Source organism: Halichoerus grypus, chromosome 6 (genome assembly GCF_964656455.1).
Source record: "Halichoerus grypus chromosome 6, mHalGry1.hap1.1, whole genome shotgun sequence".
NCBI lineage: Eukaryota > Metazoa > Chordata > Mammalia > Carnivora > Phocidae > Halichoerus > Halichoerus grypus.
Genome location: NC_135717.1, coordinates 120,039,945 through 120,055,962, shown reverse-complemented (window position 1 = coordinate 120,055,962; position 16,018 = coordinate 120,039,945). Strand labels below are relative to the sequence as shown.

Here is a 16,018-nt window from a genome sequence, read left to right as displayed (position 1 = left end):
TTGGATTCTGTTCCAGATTCAAAAACTTTGAACAGGTAATCTTCATCTAAAAAGTTAGCTTAACTAGCAACCTTGTATTTGTAAAGCATGTTGTGAAGTACATAGAATGTGATAGAAGCATAACGTCATTTTCTTCAATAGCTATATTTAGTACCCGGTGGCCTGTGTTGTCTTGTCCTTCTAAACCAGGATTGAGAGAAACCTGTTCTAGTAACTCCAAGCCACAAATGAGATTCCTAAAATCATAGCAATAAAGACTGCCCATACATTTACACCTCTCTACCCCTCTACCCCTTTTACTAGTTTGAAAATCAAGGCCGGATCTTTTCGCGAAGATGGGAAAGTTTAAGCATTTGCTAGGGGGTTAATTATTGCTCCCAAATTTTTGGGTCACTTTTGAAAAACTTGATCTTCCCCCCTCCAGATTCATCTTAACCTGGTTCCAGATTTTTTGGAAGCCAGAAATAGCTGGCAATAAATACTTGCAGAACAATTGTAAACAGCTTATTTCTAAGTGATGGGCCAAGATTTAATCCTACCGCAAGAGCCAGTTTGATTTCACTAGACCATGCTGCTAATGGGATAACTTTTACATATTAATACATGGTATTACCACTTGTATTCCAAAAAGCTAAATATCATTCATTTTTTAGTTTGGGGAAGGGTGGGATGGAAAGAACCACTCCCAACAACCTAATCTTAACCTGATCTTAAGATGTTAAATGTTGTTCCACCTTTCTTAACATACCTAAGGTCTAACTTGTTCCTTTAGAAGGATCCAAGGAAGCATGATTAAGGAATGAAAAGGGACAGGCTTTCAACTCTGCTAAAAAATTCTGACTTGCCGTTATCATGAAGGGGAAAAAAAACCACACCAGAACCAAGTTAAAAGCATTTTATTAAAAAAAGTCCATTCATAAAACTGAATAATTTAAGCTGCAGAGCAGCTAACAACTGCATGGCAGTGAAAATGAGGTGCAGTGGCTCGGATAAAGGTTGTCCTCATTAAGGATGTTGCTGCAAGAAAGAAAAAAAAAAGTTATTAAGTGTTTTACATATGCACTTCAAAGATTCTACAATTATACTCATTCTGTTTACTGGGAACCCAGTTGCTTTAAGACATTTTGCTGCCTAAGGTAGACTATCTTTTTTTTTTGGTTCTCAGGCACAGCTTGCCATTCTTTACTTGGGCAATACCAAGCACTCTTGCTGATCATGAAGTTCATAAAAAGCTTACCTTTTAGCCATAAATTTGGACAGATGAATTTCTGATTTTTTTGTTTTTGTTTTTTTTTTTTTAAAGAGAGTTGATTAGCCTGGAGTAGCAGACTCCTCCCTAGAAAAGTAAACAACCTTTAGAACTAGCTTTTCTGAGACCAAGTCCCAGCTCAGGGTAAATCCCCCACCCCCCAAAATTAATGATCCACCCTTCCCTCCCGCCATGTTTTGGGGAAGATTCTAATGCATTACTTTGAGCCATTGTTTTAAGGAAATGGGTTAAAGGAAGGTAGCAAATAAATTAAAATTAAAGGGCAAAAATATATTGTCACAGTAGAATTAGTGTTCACTTCATTTGGGAGCCAAGTCTAGGGTGTCAATTTAAAACAATTGATCTCCAGAAAAACCAAGTTCAGCTTAACTGGACTAGTTTTGGCTCAATATATTAAGGATAATGTAACAGAAAACTGGATTTTAGGTAACACTATATGGATGTAAGTAAAATCTGTTCTTACCTACCAGCATAGCAATAAAACCTTTCCTCCTGGTTCTGACTGCTAGTCCTAAGAGTCAGGTGTGCCTTACTCTTGTCTGCCTCCTTTCTTGCGATGGTCACTGAAACTTCACTCCCTCCTAGCTTTCATGGAGCGTGCCGTGGCCTGCCCCTGGCTTATCTGTACTCCACATACCACAAGTGTCTACTCTCAGCTGTAGAGTGTCTGAGCTCGGAGCCATTCGCGCTATACTTGCTAGCAGTTCCTAGTAGCTGAACATCTCTCCTGGATCTTTAAAGGCATTGTCACGAATCCTGAGGTATCTGCAAACTCCCTCAATAGTTAAGGTTCCACCTGCCATTGCAAACTCAGCCAATATCAAACTCATGGAACTATCAACCATGCTTTCCCACCCACCTCCCCCCCACTCCCTGCCCACCCTCCTCCCCAAACTTCCAAGTAACACACCCATGGGATGGAATACACAGTCCTAGTGATAAACAATTTTCTATGCTAATCAGGTACAATGGCACTGAAATTGAGGGTACCAAAGGGAGGGCTCAAGAACCTATGTAACAAATAACAATGATTGGATATTAAGTAACTGTAAAAGGCTTTAAAGAAATCATTTTCTATACAATTAACATTTTAGGATGGTTGTGTGATGTACCATATTTAAAGGAAAACTGCAGTTAACATGAATATAATAAGGTTCCTCACCATCTCCATAATTGTAATGTCCAAATAGATTCAATTGTATGATTAATCTATAAACCTCTATTAGGGACCCACCCACCAGAACAAAGTAAAACTGCTGTTTTCCTTTAATGTAAGCCTGTTTTTGTATTAAAAATAAGATATTCTTACTGGTGCTGGTCAGTTTAAAAAGGTCTCCCAAACACTTCTAATCTGTGCACTTATGGGGTGGCATTAGCCAGCAGCTGGTTTCTATTCTCTGGCAGAGTTTTGAACTTGAATCGTGATAGAAGCATTCAACATTATGAGGGGTAGTGGGTAGGGAAGTCCAAAGCTCTGCCAGTCCCAAATCCATACAGTTGTCATTCCATTCAAGAGAATATTAAATCGTTTATTGATTACACATAATAATGGATGATACACAAGCTTTAATCCCATCTATAATTTTATCTGATACCATAATTCAATTTAGATATATTGCATAGGATGTGCCAACAATCATATTAATAACCAAATAAACTCCAGGACTTTGCTTGGGTGACCCTTTTAATGGTGAACTCCAGGTCACAACACATTAACTGTCAGTTCAACTACACCAAGGTTTGTGGAGACAATGGCTTCTGTGCCCAAGCAGGTTGCAAATCAATTTCGAATGGAACCTGGCATCACCCTGAAGGAATTCTAACTTCACACTGTTGGGGTAGTATACCAAGATGGCTTCAGAGTAGACTAACTTTACACAGCACATTTAAAAAAAGACACATTTATTCAGCGTCATGATCAGACTATTACATTTAGCAATCAACAGCATGGGTGCAAAAAAAAAAAAAAAAAATCTACATTAAAACCCTTTGTTGGAATGCTTTACACTTTCCACAGAACAGAAACTAAAATAACCTGTTATACAATTAGTCACAAATACAGTCCTCGAGTTTTTTGCCCATACACATGAGTATTGTCTAAAACATGTCTTCTTTGTAGCAGCTAGGCCCTGCCACCACTGTGCTTGGCTGAGTTCACAAATCTGTTGTAACCTGTAGCTTCCCTGTCACTTCTCTGGCTCTCCTCTCCTGCTAAGCTTTGTTTCCTGTTGAACAATATGGAATAAAGTTGTTAATCTAAACATATTAAGACTCAAAGCTACAATCCAATAGCAAGTTTTGTTTCCCACAAATTTTGCTGATCTGAATATTAACTTAATATCCAAAATTTTACTGCAATTATAATGTTAACTATGTTGCACTGCTCAGCTACATTAGGGTTACTGGGTTCATTATCATTTACAAAAATTAACTTAAAACATAAAAAGGTGTTTACTTACCTGGCAGTAATTAAAACCTTCTGCCACTGCCATAGCTACTGCTGCTGCTGGAACCACCATAGCCACCTAAAAATACAATTTGTTCCTTTGAAGCTTTGGAAATGCCAACAGTAAGACTTTCTATACGGGGGGGGCAATCAAAAGTTCAAATTTTCTACAGTTTGAGCTCACATGACTTTCCCAATTTGATTGCAAATTACCCGGTCACTTAAATTTCCTAAAAGCTTTAAATCGTCAGCGTTTCACTATCTATACAGACATTACCTAAAAATTAACGTATTTTTTACTGGAACTAGCTATAGACACCTAGCATTCCAACAGTGCACATATACAATACCTTGGTTTCGTGGTTTGGCAAAGTATTGGCCTCCACCACCATAGGGGCCAGAGCTTCTGCCTCCAAAATTTCCTCCTTTCATGGGTCCAAAATTTGAGGATTGATTGTTGTAATTGCCAAAATCATTATAGCTTCCGCCACCTCCAAAGTTGCTTCCTAAGAATGGAAAGAGGACCTTTATCTGTTACTTGAAGATGGTAGTTCTGAATTTTATTTAGTGCTCAGAGCAAAAAAAAAAAAAAAAAAAAAAAAAAGAAAAAAAAAAAGCTGCATGTTCTGTTTGCCTTCCTCCCAAACTCTGGTAGCTCCGAAGTTTGATTAACTATTTCATCCTTTTCTGGGCAAGGCACTGAGATGAATAATCCAGTACTTTAAAAGATTTATCCAATGTACCGTGGCATAACAGCATATTGTCTAGCCTTGAAAGCCTCTACCCATCCAAGGCACTGCAAACACATGCTGGATATATCCACTAAGTGCCTAAGATCCAAAGGAGTTAAGATACTAAATTCTGCTGGAAACTAATCTAATTCTGATTAAAGACACTGCTATCCACTTATCCATCTATCTAATTTGGGAGTGAGGCGGCCCCAGCTTAAAGCTAGGAGGAGGTAGCATTAGCAAGCCCATTAAAAAAGAATACCATGCATTGTACCACATAATGCTTTTAAGAGCATCAAATCCCCTTACGGGCATGAACTCTAAAGGGCTAATCTAGCTGTTGCACCGAGTACTTGGATCACTGGATACCTACCACTACCACCGCCATAGCCGCCTCCGCCTCCTCCGTTGTTATAGCTGTCATAGCTGCCACTCCCGCCATAGCCACTGCCCTGGTTTCCATAACCCTGTCCACCACTTCCATAGCCTCTGCTTCCTCCAGAGTAACCAGGGCCGCCTCCTCCATAACCACCTACAAGAATACAATTCTTCTCAATAAGACAAAAGTATTCAACAATCAAAACCTGTGCAAGTGTAATGCCTAAAAGCCTGCACACAGCATGCTGTTATCAGAGCTGAGCTTGTCATGCACTAGTTTACTAACCTAGTCTAAAGGTTGCCAAAAGAAATTTCACCTATGAACTCCTTCAACTTACCATCGTTACCAAATCCGTTATAGCCATCCCCACTGCCACCATATCCACCACCACCTCGACTGCCACCAAAGCCACCTGGAAAAGAGAATTTTATACCACTTTTTGAGGTATATAGATTGTACATTGTTTTTACCCTTCTAAATCTTTAAAAAAATTCCTGCATTACAAAAATTGTTTTTATACTCAAGATTTAACCTGGTTAGTGAGCAAGTCAAAACTACATTTGGATAAAATTTAACTCTGGAAATGCTGGCCAGTAGCTGCATCTACTACAGGTTGCAAAGAGAATAAGTCATCTGGGGATAATCAAACTACAAGGCTACTATTCTAGTGGTAGGCTATAACCACACATACCTCGACCACTGAAGTTCCCTCCACGACCAAAGTTGTCATTCCCACCAAAACCACCTCCACGACCACCACCAAAGTTTCCAGAACCACTTCGACCTTAAAAGATAAGTTTTAAATGTTAAATCACAGATTGGAATTACTTAGCTATCTATACTGATTAATCAAATAAACCCACCTCTTTGGCTGGATGAAGCACTAGCCATCTCTTGCTTAGATAGGGCTTTCCTTACTTCACAGTTATGGCCATTCACAGTATGGTATTTTTGAACTAAAAAATTATCAAGAGAACACCATCTCAGAGTTTAGAATATAACACAGACTTCAGAGCCCTTAGCAAAGAGCATGCCCCTGATACTTACTGACAATCTTGTCTACAGAGTCATGGTCATCAAATGTTACAAAAGCAAAACCTCTCTTTTTGCCACTGCCCCGGTCAGTCATGATCTCGATCACTTCAATTTTCCCATACTGTTCAAAATAATCTCTTAGATGATGTTCTTCAGTGTCTTCTTTAATGCCACCAACAAAAATCTTTTTCACAGTTAAGTGGGCACCAGGTCTTTGAGAATCCTAATATTTGAAAAAACCCAATTAAGTTACTTACATCAGCAAAGATATCCCTGATAAAGATCATTAAAGTGTGTTAAGACCACAAAATTGAAGTCCACCTAGTGGCACAGTTCTAAATCGTCAGAGAAAGGAAAAAATTACTACTCACTTCTCTTGAGACAGCCCTCTTTGGTTCCACAACTCTTCCATCCACCTTGTGTGGCCTTGCATTCATGGCTGCATCCACCTCCTCCACAGTGGCATACGTGACAAACCCAAAGCCTCTGGAGCGCTTGGTGTTTGGATCTCTCATTACCTGGAATGTTAACTCATTTAATACATAGTAAAACCCCAGAACTTATCATTTCTACCTTGAGTAAGGTTAATAAAAGTCTTCGTATCTGCCTTTCAGTTTCCCACTACCCGTCTAATGTAAATTTAACTAGGACCTTGTAATTAGGTAAAGCCACTTTCCCTCGTCAAATTATTTTCAACTATAATCCTGTTAATCTTCATAAGCACAGTAATTACAACAAAACAATCCAAGTAAATGAACTAGTTCTACTGGCCTTTTGTCTCTTCCAAGTCTTACCACACAGTCCGTAAGCGTTCCCCATTGCTCAAAATGGCTCCTCAGACTCTCATCGGTTGTTTCAAAGCTCAAACCCCCGATGAAGAGCTTCCGCAGCTGTTCAGGCTCTTTGGGAGACTAGGAGCAGGAGAAAAAACTCGTTACGTGGGGGCTATAACGCCAAACACCTTTCAGTTAGGAAAAGCAAAACCAGACAACTATGTTACATAGCCCTTATTGTTCCTTCGGGTCACAGCAAGCCACGTGCTTCTCCCCATTAGGGGAGATGGTATGTTGGGGGCTGGGAAGCCACGAGCGCATGCCTCCCTACTCTCCCTCCGACGCACGCGCAACAAAAGGACTGGGCTGGAAGGATACATAAACAGCAGGGAACTGGAACTGTTCTTTAAGAACTCGCCCCCTGAGACAAAATAAAACTAAACCAATCAAATGTGCCTAACTGTTTTGCCAGGAGGGGAAAGCCCGGCGTGGTAACCAAGTGTTGCAGGACGGCGGCCTCATGGCGACGACGAGGACAAAATGGCGACCTGAACTTTGGGAGGGGTAGGCCCTGGCAGCAACCGAAGAACTGCCGAATGAGCTGGCGCAAGGAACCGAACCAGGCCGCATCCTACCGAACTCAAGAAGGAACGAGGAAAAAAAATTAGATTGGAGACGGCTTGTTACTCACCTCTGACTTAGACATGACGGCGGTGGGAGGGGAGACTTTAACGATGCTTACTCGGCGGCGTCCACGGGCAGAAAGGAGTAATCTAACGAACGTATCTGCCAGCCTACCTTCGGCCTCGCTTTTTTATCCCGCCTCCTCGCTTTAGGCATTGGTAGACTCCGCCCCTGAGTATCTCTGATTGGATATTTGCAATAGCTTCTCCCTGCTATTGGTCTGTAGTCCCGCATTGCTGTATAACGTCATCCGTTTGGGCGTTCTACGTAGTCTCCACCCCTTAGGGGCCATTGGTTCCCGGGTAATATTACCCTTAACTAGTGTGATTGGCTCGCCAACCAATCATTCATATTTGAATGTACCTAAGGTATTTAAATAAATTTTTAATCCTTCACGCCTCGAAATTACGTTCAATCCACTTGGCAAAGTACGGTTAATACTATGTCTTAGGAAAGAAGTTATCGGGTGACTTTTTTTTTTTTTTTTTTTTTTGCAACGACCGCCTGCTGAGCGCATGTGTAGTAAAATGGCGAGTTTACGCAGGCGCATTAAGAAGCTCCGCTTGGCGCTTGGAGCACGTGAAATGGCGGGCGGGAGACGGCGGCGAATCTACAGCGCCTGCGTAATGGCGGGAGTTGTGCCCCGTTTTGCGCAGGCGTAATGGGCGGAGAAAGGGTCCAGTCCCAGGATTGGTCGCGCAGGCGCAGGGAAGGATCCGTTTTGGCGGGCGGTTGGCGTTGCGCAGAAGGCGGCGGCGGTGGTGTCTTGTGGTCCGGCCTCACCACAGAGGAACAGGGAAGACATTAGCGTGAGTGATCGGTCTCGATTCCGGGTAAGTGGCGGATAGAATTGCCTACCCATATGAGGTCTTGAACTGACTCCAATTGGGCCCGTTATTGTGTGAAATGAATGGACCGCGGGGTGGGGGCTAGTGAAGGGGGAGCGGTGCGTTCGGCCAACCAATGGAAGAACATGGGCGGGATGTTTTATTCCTGTAAATTCTATGGAGCTTTGCTGCCGGAGAGTTTGACTGGCTTGTGTATGGGCCAATCGGGTCTGCCGTTAGCTGCCGACTGATCGGTCCTTGGGCCATCGGAATGTGGGAGGCGGGTTTTCTGCTCCTGAGCAGCGTCTCCCTGAGCCAATGAGCACGGAGCGCGCGGTAGGTTGGGCTCCTCCAAGAGGCAGCGGGTTGACTTCCAATGGGGAATGCAGGAGTCGGGCGGTTAAATGGATGGACCACATTTGGAGCCAGTAGGCGCATTGCCCACGGAAAGCGCTCGGGCAGGTCGTCCAGTCAGCGGTCCAGAAGAGGAAGGTCTAAAATATCGGGTAGTGAAGAGGATTCAATGCGTGTGATGGCGCGGCGGGTGCATATTTTATCCACAGTGACTTCTCTAACGAAGCCTTTAGGCCTCCATCCCACATACCATTCTGGTAGGGAAACTATAAGTTTGCTCCTGTATTGCTTCGAATTTGGCATTTTCACCCCCACATCGTTAGTTCTCACCACTCAGCACTTTTTAGGTTTTGAGAGGAGCAGGGTAGGTCTTTGGGAACTCACTTCTTTAGGACGATTGACTTGCAATGTTAGAACCAATATATTGGATAAATCTCTACTGTCGTGGAAGGACGCCCGAGAAAAATCTACATAATGATGCATGTTTCTACGGACAAATGGATACTTGTAAATCCATTTACAAAGTTTTGAAGGCTACATACTATAAAGTGTGTTATCTCTAGGGATAGATTGAGATCTAGGCAGGTTGGATCTCTAATGTTTAAGTCTTTTCAGGGATCATAATTTGTGGTTAAATAAAGGTGAAAAAGTCAGTTTTTGTGTTTCCAGTCATAATCACTCGCTTCTCACCTCCTCTTTTATCCTTACACCTCGAGAGAGTGCTGTGTTTTCCTTAAGAACTAAGGTGATCCTCAGGATAAGAATACAAATTATAAGGGGCGCCTGGGTGGCTCAGTCGTTAAGCGTCTGCCTTCGGCTCAGGTCATGATCCCGGGGTCCTGGCATCGAGCCCCGCATCGGGCTCCCTGCTCACCCGGGAGGCCTGCTTCTCCCTCTCCCACTCCCCCTGCTTGTGTTCCCTCTCTCGCTGTGTCTCTCTGTCAAATAAATAAAAAATAAAATCTTTAAAAAAAAAAGTTTTTAAAATTTGTATTTTTTTTTTAGAGATTTTATTTGACACAGAGAGAGAGACAGCAGAGAGGGAACACAAGCAGGGGGAGTGGGAGAGGGAGAAGCAGGCCTCCCGGGTGAGCAGGGAGCCCGATGCGGGGCTCGATCCCAGGACCCCGGGATCATGACCTGAGCCGAAGGCAGACGCTTAACGACTGAGCCACCCAGGCGCCCCCAAAAGATAACTTTTTTTTTTAAATTATTTATTTATTTATTTGACAGAGAGAGAGACAGCGAGAGAGGAAACACAAGCAGGGGGAGTGGGAGAGGGAGAAGCAGGCTTCCCGCGGAGCAGGGAGCCCGATGCGGGGCTCGATCCCAGGACTCTGGGATCATGACCTGAGCCGAAGGCAGACGCTTAAAGACTGAGCCACCCAGGCGCCCCAAAAGATAACTTTTTTGTGTGTACTTAGTACCTGCTAGGTAGACATCGTGCTAAGGAATTCACAAGCATTATCTATGTCTCAATGCTTTTATCTTAGTCTCTTCTTTGAGGAACTTTCCCCCTGTGTATGTTCTTTCTTTACACCATTAAAGAGTTTCTAAGTCCTCTTTCTGCTCTTCCTTTGAGGATATCTGAATTTTGATAAGTTGCTTAACAAGGGTGATACTTAGGGTGTTAGGGACAGGAGGAGTCAGCCATCACCTGGACTATTCCATTGCCTTGATTATATTTCCTTCAAAGTGTTTATTTTACAGGCATTGTAATCACCTGTTGGTAACACCCATTCAGCTGATTTGAAGATGTTTTGTAAAAGAAATTTTCATTACATAATGGCATATCAGAATCTAAATTGCTCTCTTGTTCACTGACTTAAGGTTAATAGAAAAATGTTTAAATACTGTAGTAAGTTCAACTACATATGAAGTACACTTCTGATTGGAGACCTTTGTGACATTGTACAAAAGTTAATTTTAGTTGCCCTTGTAATGAACAGAGGAGAGATTTGTGTTCTCTGACACTTGCAAGAGGACAAATTTGTTGCAAATTGTTATAAACTGTTTGTTGGTATGCTAATAATGCAGCTGCTTCTGCTGAGTTTATAAGAACTAAAGGGATCTAGATTAAGGTTATCTGCCCCTAATTTATTTAGGTTCAAAAGGAATACAATCTTGATCTACAGGGTTTCTTGCAGCACTGTTGACATTTTGAGCTAATAAATGCATCTCATCTCCTCCCTCACCCCCATTTGTGACTATCAGAATGTCTCCAGACACTGCCAGATGTCCTGGGGGTGTCAGTGGTGGTGATGGTGGTGTAAAATCTTCCTCAGTTGAAAACTTGATTTAGGGGCACCTGGCTGGCTTGGTCGGAGGAGCACGTGACTCTTGATCTCTGGGTGGTGACTTCAAGCCCCACGTTGGGTGTAGAGATTACTTAAAAAAAAAAAAAAGAAAAGAAAACCATTGATTTAAAGTGACAGATGCTGGGGGTGCCTGGCTGGGCTCAGTGGAGGAGCATGCATGCGACTCTTGATCTCGGGGTCATGGGTTTGAGCCCCACATTGGGTGTAGAGATTATTTAAATAAACTTGTAAGATTAAATAAGTAACATGACAGATGCTGGAGTTGATTATCTTGTCAAAATCTTTTATTTTAATAATTGGGAATTAGAGGGAGAAGATGGGTGAAGTGTTTAGGAAATGGCCTTTGGTAAATGGATCACTAAATCCTAACAGTTATCTCTTCAGATGTAGAGAGATCATCATTCCATTGGGTAAAAGGAAAATTTCATTAAGTTTTTACCATTTCTTGCACTCTAAACATGATTGATTGCATCCTTGCATCCTGTATTTGTTTGGCTGCCTAAATAATGGCAGATATGTTTTGGACAAAGGTGGACTTTGGGTTAGATGCTTACTAGATTTTCACTTGCTACTGGGATTCTTTTGGATCAATGTGTCTCAAATTTTTGATCTTGACCCTTACTAAGAAATACATTTACACTGATACTGTACACATATCAAAACAAGCTTCACTATATGAATATATGTGCAAAGCACTCTGGTACTTTCTCATCTACAGTACACTTTCATTTTCTTAAAAACGCAGGTCAGTTTTTGCTGGTTTCGTGGCTGTGTATAGACCCACAGATTGGGGAAAAAAGAAAACTGATCTGAAGAATAGGTAAATCTTGTCGTCTTAGAGTACTCCGAATGGGTTCCACCCATCTCCAGCCCTAGCTGCTTGGATTTATAAACAAATTAACCATGACCCTTTATTTGATGGTTTTAATTTGAAAGATTTCAGGATTTGAACATAGGCTTCTTGGTTTACTGTGATGTGCAAGTACACATTGCTTTTTTGTGAATTCTCTTACAGTGTTAGAGTTAATAGATCTGATGAATATTTCTCTCCAGTAGGGAAATTTTAGTGGATAATTTTTCATTGATATTCTGAGACTATCACATTTAAAACTTTTTTTTTTCCTTAAGATTTATTTTATTTATTTGAGAGAGAGAGGAAGCATGTGCACGCTTGTGTGCAGGAGCCAGGGGCTGGTGGGGGCAGGGAGAGGGAGAGAATCCTCAAGCGGATTCCCCTCAGAGCCAGGTGCGGAGCCAGAAGCAGGGCTCAATCCCAGGACCCTGAGATCATGACCTGAGCCGAAATCAAGAGTTGGATGCTCAACTGACTGAGCTACCCAGGTACCCCCACATTGAAAATCATTTTTTTTTTTTTTAAAGATTTTATTTATTTATTCATGAGAGACAGAGAGAGAGAGAGAAGCAGAGGGAGAAACAGGCTCCCAAGGAGCAGGGAGCCCGATGCGGGACTCGATCCCAGGACCCTGGGATCATGACCTGAGCTGAAGGCAGACGCTTAACCATCTGAGCCACCCAGGCGCCCCCCCACATTGAAAATCTTAAGTTTACACTTATTTCTTGCCTTTGGAGAACCTGGTTTGGTTGTTCATTTGTACTGGTCTGTTAACAAGATGTTTAGCCTGTGTTACAAGATTAAATTTCAAGTACTTGTGTTTACAACTTAAGGATATATTATTGCTGCCAAACCTAAAAGGATAGTGTTCACTAAAAGGGAACATAATGCATCTTCACTGGTCTGTCTGAAAACCCAATAAGTAGAAAGCTATCTGGATAGTAGGCGAGCAGGGTAATGGTTGAGGCAAAATAGAAAAAAGAACATTACTCTGCAGTGGCTGGATTTTTATATTTCTAGGAAAGTTTTGGTAGTTTTCAGAGCCCTTGTTAGTAGCTCTAGAAAAGAGAAAGATATCCAGGGTACAGAGGTTTCTGAGGAAGATTAGTAATTTTTATTTAGGTATTTTATTTAACCACATAGCATGATTTATGTATCTTATTGGAATAGCACGTTTAACAAATCCAAGCATTTCTTTCCTTTTCTTGTTCTTTTGCTTGGTCTATTTTTATTTCCACTTACCTTACATGAAATTGGACTTAAAGCTGTGTGCTGTGGATATTGATTTTAAAAGTAGTAAATTACAATGTGAGATATCACTTGTAACTGACTCAGCATGGCTGCTATTTACACATTGTTATTCATGAACTTGAACTCTGGGCAGTTATCTTTTTTCCCTGACATAAACTTTGATTTTCCTTTCCTCCTTATAGAGGATGCCTTTTAGCTGATCATTGTACTAATGGGAAAGAGTCCAGGTCATCCTGAGAAGAGTTGGCTTGTGCAGAGTCCAAGATACAGCTTTGTTGGATTTCTGTAAGCTACTCGAAGCCACATATTCATTTCTGATGACAACTTTACACTTGTGTTGGCAGAACACCCACAGTGACAACTGGTGCCTATGTTTAGTCTGTCCAGGAGCTCTACCAGCTAACATGTTTGGGGAAAAACCTACACTGTTCTTGTTAGCAGCTATGTAAATATTAGACCTTGCTGAGTTTGTCTTCCTGGATCTGCCAGTATTTTGGGGGTTAAGTTACATTCTCTGATTGCCTTAATTTACCCTTTGAAATGAGGTATTTAATATTTAAAGGTTTTAGGCATTCTTTGGGTTACTTGAAGTACAGTTCTTTTTGGATCAATAACTGGTTTTATATATATCCAGTTTATGATTTTTAAAATTTTATTTCCCCTGTGTATTAGTCTCCTGTGGCTGCTGGCACAAATTACCACAAGCTTAGTGGCTTCAAACAACAGGAATTTATTCTTACAATTCTGGAGACCAGAAGTCTACAATCAAGGTGTTGAGCCCCCTCTGGTCCCTTCCTTGCCTCTTCCAGCTTCTGGTGACTGTCAGCCTCATCTCCCTGCTTTTTCTTCACGTTGTCTTCTTTTCTGTGTCTCTGTCTCAGAACTGCCTGTCATAAGGATAGATGTCATTGCTTTTAAGAGCCAACCAGATACTCCAGGATAAATTTTTCCTTTCACATCTTTTGCCATATAAAGTAATGTTTATAAATTCAAGGGATTAGGACTTGGGTATCTTTGGGGGGGCCATATTCAGACCACTATAACCTAGTTCTCTAACCCTTACCCAAATAAATTTTACCTAATTCAAAAAAGAAAAAGTTATGGGGCACCTGGCTGGCTCAGTCGGTTAGATGGCTGACTCTTGGTTTCGGCTCAGGTCATGATCTCGGGTTGTGAGATGGAGTCTCAAGTGGGAATCTGTTTCAGATTCTCTCCCTCTAGCTCATGTCCACTTGCGCACATGCGCTCCCTCTCTCAAATAAATAAAATCTTTTTTTTTAATGGAAAAAGTTAATTAAATTATCTTTTTGGTTTCAAGAAACATTTACTTTTATTTAATAAGATTTTATTTTATTTATTTGACAGAGAGTGGGCATACAAGCAGGGGGTAGTGGCAGAGGGAGATGGAGAAGCAGGCTCTCCACGGAGCAGGGAGCCAGATGCGGGGCTTGATCCCAAGACCCCTGGATCATGACCTGAGCCAAAGGCAGACACTTAACCAACTGAGCCACCCAGGCACCCCGAGAAAAAATTATTTATTTATTTATTTTTGAGAGAGGGAGGGGCAGAGGGAGAGAGAATCTTAAGCAGGTTCCACGCCCATTGTGGAGCCTGACACCGGGCTCTAGCTTGCTACCCTGAGGTCATGACCTGAGCTGAAATCAAGAGTTGGACACTTACCCAACTGAGCCACCCAGGTGCCCCGAGAAAGTTATTTTTAAAATGAGAGGCAAATGGGAAAAAAAGCTCAGAAAACTTAGATTCTCTTCCCTCTTCTGTCATTAACTACTGATACAACCTTGGGTCAGCCATTTGCCCTCTTTGGTCCCTAGTTTCTTCATCTTATATGGAAAGAATTGGATAGGTGATTGCTGATAGCCTTCTAGACCAAAGACTTTCATGAAATGATGCCTGAATTGTCTGGGAGTTTGTTTTTTGAAGTCAGTGATTTTAAATGTGAGTGAAGAACTCATTCTAATATTTTGGGCCAGTGGAGGCCTTTGCCTAGGATTTGAGGGATAGATGACTGACTTGTTGGCTGGTTGTCAGATCCTTGGGGTATTAACATAGGGTAACAAATTTGTTAATTGTGTGTGGTTTTCTTAAAAAAAAAAAAAAGGTATAATGGACAGGTTGGGCCATTTTTCACTCTCATCTTAATGAGGCTGTGGACTGTGTAGTCTGGATTTCCTTTCCAGTAAGAATAGTTTGTCAAAATTAAACAGTGACGGATTTTCCTACCTGCAACTAGGTTGTGGAGCTAGTTTTTCACATGCAGTCTTACTCTTCAGACTTAACTGAGTGCCTGTTCCATCATACTTCATTGTTAGAAACGACACTACAAAACATGGGGTTGAGATGGTATTGCTGAAAGGACTATTCAAAGGTCAAATTTTTAGTACACTCTCATTATTTATTTCTTACATGGAGAGGAGGAGGAGGAACCAAATTGAATTCAAGTATTTCTCTGATTATAATCTCCATTTCTTAGAATAAAGCAAGTTCATATCTGAGTCAGCAGGCATAATTATGTCGGAATAAAATGCCCTGCTAAAGAGGTCAACCAACAGGCTGGGAAATCTATCTTAAGTTTGGTTTCTGAGGCAGATCCTTGAACTCCATGTACCTTCTTTCTCATCCCTAAATCAGTAAGACTCACTTACCTCACAGGGAGTTGTGGAGGGTAATATACTGCTAACTTGTTCAGTATTTCACAACAATAAATTACATGTAAGGATCTGATAAAACATCGGCAGACCCCATTTATATGAGTAGTTGGAAACAAGCATAGATATAACTTACAGATAGTTCAGAAAATTTATTAAAGTTATTTTAACTTCCTGTATCATCAGACATCTTACCTTCTGTTTGCTGCATACTTTCCAAAGAGTTTTTTTGTTCTTTTTCCATAACAGACATGAGGTAGGTAGGGCAGATAGCTAACACCAGATTAGATGATAAAGGGATCAATTCATCAAGAAGACACAAGAACCCTAGATTTTACACAACTAATAATAAAACTTCAAAATACATGAAAGAAAAAACGATGGAACTGAAATATATACATTTATAATTATATTAACACGTTTATAAGTAA

At 41.3% G+C, this 16,018-nt stretch overlaps 2 protein-coding genes across 6 annotated transcripts in view; one reads left to right on the top strand and one right to left on the bottom strand.

Moving 5' to 3' along the window:
* Nucleotides 1–880: 880 nt before the first annotated feature.
* Nucleotides 881–7,457, bottom strand: HNRNPA1 (heterogeneous nuclear ribonucleoprotein A1). Of its 4 annotated transcripts, none has more exons than XR_013449217.1 (12): nt 7,326–7,457; nt 6,656–6,772; nt 6,233–6,379; nt 5,874–6,084; nt 5,690–5,782; nt 5,518–5,610; nt 5,164–5,238; nt 4,821–4,979; nt 4,067–4,222; nt 3,730–3,795; nt 1,238–3,495; nt 881–1,017 (listed from the first exon to the last, which is right to left on the bottom strand). XR_013449217.1 is itself a non-coding variant. In XM_036124227.2 (11 exons), exons 1-10 carry the CDS (start codon nt 7,338–7,340, stop codon nt 3,740–3,742), a joined length of 1,122 nt encoding a protein of 373 aa, XP_035980120.1. In that variant the 5' UTR covers nt 7,341–7,457; the 3' UTR covers nt 881–1,017; nt 3,730–3,739. The 4 variants fall into 4 exon arrangements, 1 of the variants encoding a protein (XP_035980120.1); XR_004927179.2 differs by having other exon boundaries at nt 1,238–1,336; XR_013449218.1 differs by lacking the exon at nt 4,821–4,979.
* Nucleotides 7,458–7,991: 534 nt separating this feature from the next.
* The window catches only part of CBX5 (chromobox 5), a 36,390-nt gene continuing 28,363 nt past the window's right edge, over nt 7,992–16,018 (top strand). For both annotated transcript variants that reach the window (XM_036124232.2, XM_036124229.2), the window contains exon 1: nt 7,992–8,151. The gene's annotated coding sequence lies outside the window, so the exon portion shown is untranslated. The remainder of the gene's footprint in view (nt 8,152–16,018) is intronic.